This window comes from Numenius arquata, chromosome 30 (assembly GCF_964106895.1).
Source record: "Numenius arquata chromosome 30, bNumArq3.hap1.1, whole genome shotgun sequence".
In the NCBI taxonomy this organism is placed as follows: Eukaryota; Metazoa; Chordata; class Aves; order Charadriiformes; family Scolopacidae; genus Numenius; species Numenius arquata.
Window position 1 is genome coordinate 1,372,549 of NC_133605.1, and position 10,134 is coordinate 1,382,682.

The 10,134-nt window shown below is 49.7% G+C and overlaps 1 protein-coding gene across 1 annotated transcript; it reads left to right on the forward strand.

Moving 5' to 3' along the window:
- The first annotated feature begins 8,684 nt into the window (after positions 1–8,684).
- LOC141476384 (olfactory receptor 14C36-like) lies at positions 8,685–9,644 on the forward strand. Its single transcript, XM_074165061.1, has one exon. The coding sequence runs from the start codon at positions 8,685–8,687 to the stop codon at positions 9,642–9,644; it is 960 nt and encodes a 319-aa protein (XP_074021162.1).
- Positions 9,645–10,134: the final 490 nt, after the last annotated feature.

Genomic DNA, 10,134 nt, shown 5'->3' on the forward strand with positions numbered 1-10,134 from the left:
GTGGAAGGAACACCTTACCCACGTACCATCTCTAAGCTTAACATGTGTTTGGTTCCATCTTCCTTGGTACCTTTGACAATTATAAGGAGTACACAGTGAACTGTAACAATCCATTCCTGGTGACAATGTCCACTCACATTCACTTTTCCCTAAATATTTCCCTCCCGGTCTGGTTCTATTCAGGCAATAGTTCCCCTTCCCCGGGTACAATATTTTCCATGCAACTCCCTCTTCAGTCCAGAACTTAGTCCCATGACGTACTGTACTTAAGCTACTCACTAACCATTTAGGCTGGACAGGCCGGGCTACCCATGGCCATTCTTCAGATCCCCTCGGGCTTCCGCGTACCCAACAACTACTCAAATTAAAGCTTTTTGCTATTTCCTTCCCTAATGTCACAAATTGGTTATCTTCCATTTGATTGTAACACAGAGGGATGGTCACAAGGTTCATTATTATGATAACATAAAACCTGCCAAGGTCTGGCGCGGCCCTCCCTCCCATTTCTCAACGCCTACTGGCTTGCTGCCAGCAGCGGAGTTCATTCACAGAAGAGGAGTGAAGAGGCCAACCCAGTCTTGCCCTTGGCTTTCGTTTTTACTGTAGAACCTTGGCTGGTAACCCTCCCAGATATTCCACTTTTATTTCATTACCCTCAAATTTACAAATTCTGTTTCTTAAGAGTCAGTTTTAATGGGTCACTTCCCTGGGTTACTGTCCACTCCCCAGAAGGTGGAGTTACTGCTCCTTTTACCCCAGCAGCACATGTCCACCCCTTTTCTTTAGTTCTTATGGCTGCTTCTGTTGTCAGGAGTACCAGGAAAGGTCCTTCCCACAGTGGGGTCAGAGTATCCTCTCACCAGGACTTTACTAGTACCCAGTCTCCAGGCTGTGTCTGGTGTAGTCTGAAGTCCAGTGGAGCTGTCTGAGGCAGCAATCCGCGTTGTCTCAAATCTGTAAGATATTGGGCTATCCCCCCCAGGTAATTTTTAAGATAAACATCATTAATTTCAGGAATGGGTACACCTTCTTCCCTTCCCAAATATGGAAGACCAAATAGCATGACATATGGAGATACTCTCAAATCTTTCCTCGGAGCAGTCCTAATTCTCAGCAAAGCTAAGGGCAGGCATTTAGTCCAGGGTAGCTTAGTCTCTATTACCAACTTGGTGATATGTGTTTTGAGAATTGCATTCATCCTCTCAACCCTGCCAGAGCTCTGGGGATGCCAGGGGGTGTGGAAGTCCCATTGTATCTCCAGGGCTGCACGTATCATCTGCAATACTCTGGAAGTGAAATGGGTTCCTCTGTCAGAATCTATTCTTTCGATTGTTCCATATCGGGGAATAACTTGCTCTGGTAACATTTTGGCAATGTTGGAAGCCGGTAGTAGTGGGGAAGGCCTCCACCCAGTGCATGAGATGATCTACTATCACTAACAGGTATTCCCACCTTTGCACCTTAGGGAGCTCTGTGTAATCCACTTGGATACTCTGGAATGGTCTGAGGGCTAACTTTCACCCTCCATTAGGGGCTTTTCTCATCACTTTCTTATTTACTTTCTGGCAAATTAAACAGTGATCTCCTATCTGTTTGGCCACAACATAGACGCCCAGACAACCGTAAGTTCTCAAACATTGGTCTCATAAAGCTTGTGTTAATCCTAGAATCAGTCAGCCACCTTCCGGACTTCTGGCTTAACATTGTTCTTACTATGTGAGGGGTGGTGACGCGCGGAAACAAACCTTACAACTCGCAGAGAGTTATAAAGCAGGTATGTTTATTGCGGCGCCGGGTGCAAGGGGGATCGCTCCTCCAAACTTGCACACCGGTTTGTAAAACAAGCGTCTATTTATGATGAAAAGCATACATATTCATTCAGGTGGGCTGGGTTATTATAATTGATTCTAAGAAAAGGCGTTACTATTCTAATTATTTCTAGGAACTCATTATCATAAGTCTCCTCCCCTTGCCGCATGCATACTGTTGCCTGGTGGTCGTGGGCCGGGGTCTTCTGGAGGAAGGCTCGCAGTCTTCTTCACCGTGTACCTTTACCTTTGTCCTAGAATGCTGGGTTGGCTGACCCCCAAACCGCAAAACTGGTCCCGACCAGATGGACACTTTACCCAGACAGTTAGGTTCCTCCTTAGCATGCAGGCTGTTCCCGCTATCTTATACACAAGGCCATTTCTTTATCTTGGAATGCTGGGCTCCGAGCTCTGTTCTTTGCCAGGCTGTACTAAATCCACACTAACAACCTTTAACCATTCATTCTGAATCAGTGGATACTATCAATGTTCTCCCAGAGGTCAATTTCCTGCTTTCCTCCACCAGTAAGGCTGTTGCCGCCACCGCTTGCACGCAGGTTGGCCGCCCTCATGACACTGGATCTAATGCTTTGGATAAATAGGCTGCTGGTTGTTTCTGCCCTCCCCAGGCTTGAGCTAACGCTCCGTAGGCTATCCCACCCTCCACATTTACATAGAGGTGAAATGGATTTTCTAGGGAGGGAAGAGACAATACAGGTGCCTGTATTAGTTTTTGCTTCAATTCTTCAAACCGCTGTCGCTCCTCTGGTGTCCACTCAGGATTTTCTGTCTCTTCTTGCAATTTTTCATATAAGAATTTAATATGTTCGCTAAAATTATCAATCCATAGTCTGCAGTATCTAAGAAGGCCCAGAAACTTTCTTATTTCTTTTTGCTTCTTGGAGTTGGGGTTGCCACAATGCTAGAAATTCATTCTGGGTTTATTCTCCTTTTCCCTTCACTGATCAAATGCCCGAAGTACTACACTTCCCTCTGTACAAATTGCAACTTACCTTCTGAGACTCAGAGTCCTTTTTCTGCCAAGAAGTTTAGTAATTTTATGGTGGCAGATCGAACTTCCACCTCCTCTTCCCCAGATATTAATAAATATGGGTTTATGAAAGGGAGGTCCTGTTTAACCAACTTGATCTCTTTCTATGACCATGGGACCCGCCTTCTCCATGCAGGGAAGGCTGTGGACGTTGTCTACCTGGACTTTGGTGAGGCCTTTGACACCGTCCCCCACAGCGTTCTCCTGGAGAAGCTGGCGAATCATGGCATAGACAAGTGTCCTCTTCACTGGGTAAAAACCTGGCTGGATGGCCGTGCCCAGAGAGTTGTGATTAATGGGGTGAAATCCAGTTGGCAGCCGGTCACCAGTGGTGTCCCTCAGGGCTCAGTTTTGGGGCCAGTCTTGTTTAATATCTTTATGGATGATCTGGATAAGGGGATTGAGTGCACCCTCAGTAACCAGGTGGGAGTGTTGATCTGCTTGAGGGTCGGCAGGCTCTACAGAGGGACCTGGACAGGTTGGATCAATGGGCCAAGGCCAATGGGATGAGGTTGAATAAGGCCAAGTGCCGGGTTCTGCATTTTGGTCACAACAACCCCAGGCAACGCTACAAGCTCAGGGAAGAGTGGCTGGAAAGCTGCCCAGCAGAAAAGGGCCTGGGGGTGTTGGTGGACAGCCGGCTTAACATGAGCCAGCGGTGTGCCCAGGTGGCCAAGAAGGCCAAAGGCATCCTGGCCTGTATCAGGAACAGCGTGGCCAGCAGGAGCAGGGCAGTGATGTTGCCTCTGTACTGGGCCCTGGTGAGGCCTCACCTCGAGGGCTGTGTTCAGTTCTGGGCCCCTCACTCCAGGAAGAACATTGAGCTGCTGGAGCGTGTCCAGAGGAGAGCCACCAAGCTGGTGAGGGGTCTGGAGAACAAGTCATACGAGGAGAGGCTGAGGGAACTGGGCATGTTTAGTTTGGAGAAGAGGAGGCTGAGGGGAGACCTCATTGCCCTCTACAACTCCCTGAAAGGAGGGTGTAGAGAGGTGGGTGTTGGCCTCTTCTCCCAAGGGAATAAAGACAGGACCAGAGGGAATGGTCTGAAGTTGCGGCAGGGGAGGTTTAGATTAGATATTAGGAAGAAATACTTTACTGAGAGAGTGGTCAGGCCCTGGAACGGCCTGCCCAGGGAGGTGGTGGAGTCACCATCCCTGGAGGGATTTAAGGAACATGTAGACATGGCACTTCAGGGCATGCTCTAGTGCCCGAGATTGTTGGTTTCTGTCTGTTTGTGGGTGGTGTGTGGTGTGTGGTTGTGGGTGTTTGTTTTGGATTGGTTTTGGTGTTTGGTGTTCTGGGATTTTTATTTTTTTTTTTTTGTTGTTGGTTGGACTCGATGATCTCAAAGGTCCCATCCAACCAAAAATATTCTGTGATTCTGTGAAATCATCTACATTCTGAAGCAGCTTGATCTCTGGAGAAAAGGAAATTTCCTCAAGAATTTGTTCCAATACCCGCCCAAAAAGGTTGGGTGATTCAGTAAACCCCTGTGGTAACACAGTCCACCGAAATTGCTGCTTCCTCCCTGTTACTAGGTCCTCCCATTCAAAGGCAAACATGTCTTGACTTTCTGCTGCCAGAGGGCAGGTCCGAAAAGCATCTTTAAGGTCTACTACACTGAACCACTTGTGTTCACGAGGTATTTTGCTTAACAATGTATAAGGGTTGGGTAAAACTGGATAATGCATCTGAACAATTGTGTTTAGTTCCCTCAAATCTTGCACTAGTCTCCAACCCCCATCTGACTTCCGGACGGGTAAAATAGGTGTATTATAAGAAGAGATGCGTGGCTCCAAAAGACCATCTTTCAACAATCCCTCAATCACAGGTTGAAGCCCCTTCCTCCCCTCCAGGGATATAGAGTATTGCTTCACACGCACAGGTTGACTCTGCTTCTTTAATTCTACTTTTAGAGGGGGTATGTCCAATCCTCCCCGATTTCCTTCCGCCACCCAGACTACTGGATTAATCGCTTGCCTCTGTGATGCTCCCCTTACAGCGCTCCCCTCATGAAGAGCATTTTAAAAGATACCTTGCGGAGTCTGAGTGCTTTTCTTACTGGGATCATCACAGACCAGCACCTCCTGGTTATAACCACTCTTTCAACAACCTTGGATGCCAACACTCAGGTCCCATGGACTGGTAAGGGTGTAGTTTGCTCAGGTAGCCCCTGGCTTGGTCCCCGTCCACTGCTCGTTCTTCTCCTCCAGAGTCCTGCCTCAAAGCAGAAAGGGCTGGGAGACCTCACTGGTGGCAACTCGGGGAAAGAGGACATAGAGTATCTCAGATCTATCTACACCGTCTCCTACTAAATTCAGCAGTGGCCCCATGTTATCTCTTCTTCTGCTTTAACGGTTCCTGAATTACCAAAAGCTCATCTTGGTGCCCTGGAATTCCTTTTCAAGTTTCAACTGAGTTTTGATAGGGGCCATTGCTGAGCCAGGAGAATGCTGTCCATGAGGACAAGATGTATCCAGGCACACAGTGAAAACTGGTCTTTTCATTGATTGTATCATCAAGGGAGTGAGTACAGATCCCTGTGTGACGTGTTTCATGTCCATGAAGAAGAGAGAGGGGACAGACCTTGCCTCTCTGATGCCACCTGATGACTGGCGCCTCTGACAGAAGGCATCAGTCGAGGGAACGGGCGCCCAATCGCACTCTCTGCGATGCCGTCTGGGGCATCTGTGACACATCCACCCTGAATGGGAACTGCTTCCCTGCAGGTCCCGTGTGCTCCAGGCCAGCCTTGGAATCTCATGTTACTCTGTGGCCCTGGATTTGAACATTGCATTGAGTAGCTGCCCTGAATTCTGTCCGGCCACGGGGAGCTGAACCTGGGACAAATGCCCCTGTAGTCACTTGAGCTCTGGTAAATTCAGCTGATGGAAAAGAGAGAGGCCTTGCTCTCCCTATGGCACAGGAGTGCAGTCGTTCAAATGAATACCTCTAAAAACTGACATGAACATAGTGAGTAGATAAAATATTCTCTTGGCCTTTTTGGGGGGAATCAGTTGCCATTTCACTCGGCCAAAGGATTTCCCACCAGGCTCATATGTGATCCCTGAGATGTTGCCCTGTCTCTAAGAACTACCCCATTAGAGCTTGCAGTTCCCTGCTCATATCTTTGACCACCCCTGACACCTTCAATGTCGCCAGGCGTTGTGTCTGAACAGCCCAATCCTGCCCTCCATCGCCATGGATGAACGTGGGAGCTGGAGACAAGGAGCTCACATGCAGGAGCCTATTGTTGTGCACACCTGAACCCCTGAGGCAAGAGGAATCCCACCTCCAGTGGGTTTGTGGCAAGCATAGGAGGGAGGAGAGTCTCCTTCAAACGCCAGCAACAGAAACACAGGATGAGATGTTCCATGGACTCAGCTGAATCCCTTCCCTCGGCAGGGGTAACAGAGATCCCTGCCTGTCGCTGTCTGGATGTCCTGTCTTACTATATAATAATACCAAAAATAGTGACATTTAGAAGTAACTTTGAGAGGAGAATTTTCAGTTCTGGAAAGAAGTGTCTCTATCCAGCTGAGGGAGGGAACACCAGGGATGACTTCAGCCTGTTTCACAGCAGGTTCCCCTGGAGCCCCAGGGACACCTCCAGGGAGCCCAGAGGGGCCAGAGAAAGTGCTGCCTTGGGCTGTTGCTCTGCTGCTGAACTGGGCCAGGCTCCTGGGATGGAGGGAGCTCCTGGCCATGGGGCAGCGCGGCAGAGAGACAGCTCTGCCCAGGAGCAGCTCCTCTGCCAAGCGCAGCAGGGCTGGGGGCTCTCCCAGGATATCTCAAGGAGATGAGACAGGCAGAGAGAGAGCTTAAAGGTGGTCAGGACTGGGAGGATGACTGAGAGCGCACTGGAGGAGAAATCTTCACAGCCCTTGACAGGGTAAGTCTCTGGCTGCAGGGCAATGCAGCTGCGGTTCCTGGAATCATCTCCTAAAGCTGGCACATCCCACAGCCTATGGCATCTATGAGGAGGTCTCTCACAGTTTCTTCAGAGTAGAGAAAAGGACTTGCTTTGGAGCCCAGCTTACCTAAGGCTCTTTCAAAGGGACAGGGCACATCAGCTGCCTTCTCCCAGGGATGGCTTCACACCCGGAGCGTGAAGCCAGGTGTTCACCAGGGGTGCCCAGGGCTGTCCTTCAGAACAGGGTCCCTGTGTCCCAGGGAACTGTGTGCTGGGGCAGGGACTCTGCTGCCAGCCAGGGTCAGCTCTCAGCCTGCCCGGGGAGCAGGATAAATGTTTAAGGAGTTCTCAAGTTGGAAGAAGTCACTGGGACTCCTGAGCTGTAACTTTGAAAGATCAGTAGGTCTGCCTTGAAGCTCTTAGGGTGCCTTCAGCCACTCCTCTGCCCATGGAGAGCACCAGCATCACCTCTGCTGGACCATCAGGGTTGCTCTGACCTGCCCTTTTGCACCTGTGAACAGGAACATGAACCCAGCCCCTGCCCTGCAAACAGGCAGGTGTCTGTAGGGCCAAGGTGAGTGCACAGAGGTTGGGATGGGCTGTGTGAGTGCTGACAGGATAAGACACGGCACAGGGAAACACCTCCAAAGAGGAAAATGTCCAGGCAGCAGAGACATGATCAGGGAATGAGAGGAAACTAAAACCAGTAATGCTGTGGGAAGGAGGGCAATGTTGATGTCTGGGAGGTGGCATGAACGGCTGGGTGGGGGTAGCATTTTCCTGAGTGCCCGGCTGTCTCTCCACTTGCCTCCCTCAACCAGAACCTCACTGCATTTTTCCTTGTTTCTCTACTTGTCTGTGATATTGTTGTTGTCTTGTTCTCTCAGTCAGGCTCTCTGGGGATGGGAGCTGCAGCAGCCAAGTCAGGCACGGCTCTTGTCATTCCTCCCAGGCAGGTGTGTCCATGGGAATGAAGTGCCCAAGCTCTCCTCTGACCTGTGGGGCTGTGGGCAAAGGAGTCTGTGTGGCTGGGGAATGAGCTGAGCCTCCCTTACTGAGATATCTTCAACAGGACACGTGGGTATCTCCTTGGCGTGTCCTTCCAAGCTCTGAGCTGCCCTCCAGGATGCAAATCTTTCCTACAGCATCTTTGTGTTCTCTCAGTGCCCCACGGAGAAGCACAGAGATGCTACAATGGAGGAAATGCTGCTGGGTTTGTGAAATCAACTCTGTGCGTCCTTGGTGAGAAGTGGGGTGCCGAGCCCTTGCTCAGATACCTTAAGAAAGGGTAAGACATTTAGTGATCGCTCTGCTGTCAGCAGAAAAGAAGCCAATTTTCAAGGGAGGAGAGTGTGATTGCCCTCTAAAACCCAAAGGTGCAAGTGCAGGAGAGTTGGGAACAAGCCCGTCCAGCCCCCCCTGAGCTTGCCCTAAGCCACAGCGAATCCTTTTGCCTCTTAGGTCTTACAGTTGCTAACTCTGAGCGCAGGAGAAATGTGGGGGATTTCTGGCTTTGGAGAACCAGTCATGGTGTGTGGGTAGGAAGAAAATTCCCTGAACTCAGTTCTACCACCCACGTTGTTTCAAACTGGAAGTGCAGATGCTAACAAGCCCTTCTGCATTAGGAATGGTTTAGTCTCACAAATTCCAAATATCCTCCCAAGCCCCTCTGCCACATTCCAACGTACCCACTGCAGCAGGGCAGGGATGACTCCTGAAGCGGCCAAATGCAGAGGCCTGGCTGTTCACAGCACTGGCAGCCAGCACAAAATGAAGCTCAAGTCAGGGATCTGAAAGAAGGTTGCAGAGGGACAGTCTACAGGAAATGGCGTAGCTTTTCCTCAAACAAGCCTGTCCTAACTTGTTGCTTTCTTTTCCTCCAAGAACAGTGCCCCATGCCCAGAGGAAGCAGATGCCCAACAGCAGCTCCATCACCCAGTTCCTCCTCCTGGCATTCACAGACACACGGGAGCTGCAGCTCTTGCACTTCGGGCTCTTCCTGGGCATCTACCTGGCTGCCCTCCTGGGAAACTCACTCATCATCACCGCCATCGCCTGTGACCACCGCCTCCACACCCCCATGTACTTCTTCCTCCTCAACCTCTCCCTCATTGACCTGGGATCCATCTCCACCACTGTCCCCAAAGCCATGGCCAATTCCCTGTTTGACAGCAGGGCCATCACCTACTGGGGATGTGCTTCACAAGTCTTCTCTTTGGTCTTTTTCACTGGTGCAGAGTACTCCCTTCTCACAGTCATGTCCTATGACCGCTATGTTGCCATCTGCCAACCCCTGCACTACGGGACCCTCCTGGGCAGCAGAGCTTGTGTCCACATGGCAGCAGCTGCCTGGGGCAGTGGGTTTCTCAGTGCTCTCCTGCACACGGCCAATACATTTTCCCTACCTCTCTGCCAGGGCAATGTCCTGGACCAGTTCTTCTGTGAAATCCCCCAGATCCTCAAGCTCTCCTGCTCACACTCCTACCTCAGGGAAGTTGGGCTTCTTGTGGTTAGTATCTTACTAGCATTTGGGTGTTTTGTTTTCATTGTGGTGTCCTATGTGCAGATCTTCGGGGCCGTGCTGAGGATCCCCTCTGAGCAGGGACGGCACAAAGCCTTTTCCACGTGCCTCCCTCACCTGGCCGTGGTCTCCCTGTTTCTCAGCACTGCAGTGTTTGCCCACCTGAAGCCCCCCTCCATCTCCTCCCCATCCCTGAACCTGTGTGTGTCATTTCAGTACTCGGTGGTGGCTCCAGTACTGAACCCCCTCATCTACAGCATGAGGAACCAGGAGCTCAAGGATGCCATCAAAAAAGTGATTCCATGGACATTTTTGAACAATGAAAAAATGATTCCCTCCCTCCACACTTGAGTCCCAAGTAATCTGATTCCACTGGTTTTGGCTTTCTCTTGTATTGTGTTTTTGTGTCTGGTCTTGTGGGATTCTTGATTTTTTTTTTTAATTTTTTTTTTGAGTAGGGGTGTGTCTTGTCTTTTTTGGGGTTTGTTTTTGTTTTTTTATTATTATTATTTTATTTGTTTGTTTCTTTGCTTTTTCCTTGTATTTTTGTTTTTTTTTTTTTTAAGATATCATTATTGTTTTCATTTTTGCTGTTGTTATTTATGGTTCTTATGTTCCTTGACAAGTGTTTGGTTTTCTTTCACTTCATCCAAGGCATGTGCCTATTTCGTGTCACTCCTGCCCTTATAAAAGTGTGTTAACACTTGCTCAGAGCTGGCCTCTTCATCGCATCTCTGTAATAAAACGGGATCCCTCCAGCGCAGCGCTTTCAGGCTGGGCTCCTTCTCCAGAAAGGCCTGAGGAACCACACCCCTGAAGTTCCTCTTCCTCTGTGTCGTAG

Coding starts and splice junctions, on each gene's coding strand:
- LOC141476384 (XM_074165061.1), top strand. CDS start 8,685: ATGCCCAACAGCAGCTCCATCACCCAGTTCCTCCTCCTGGCATTCACA.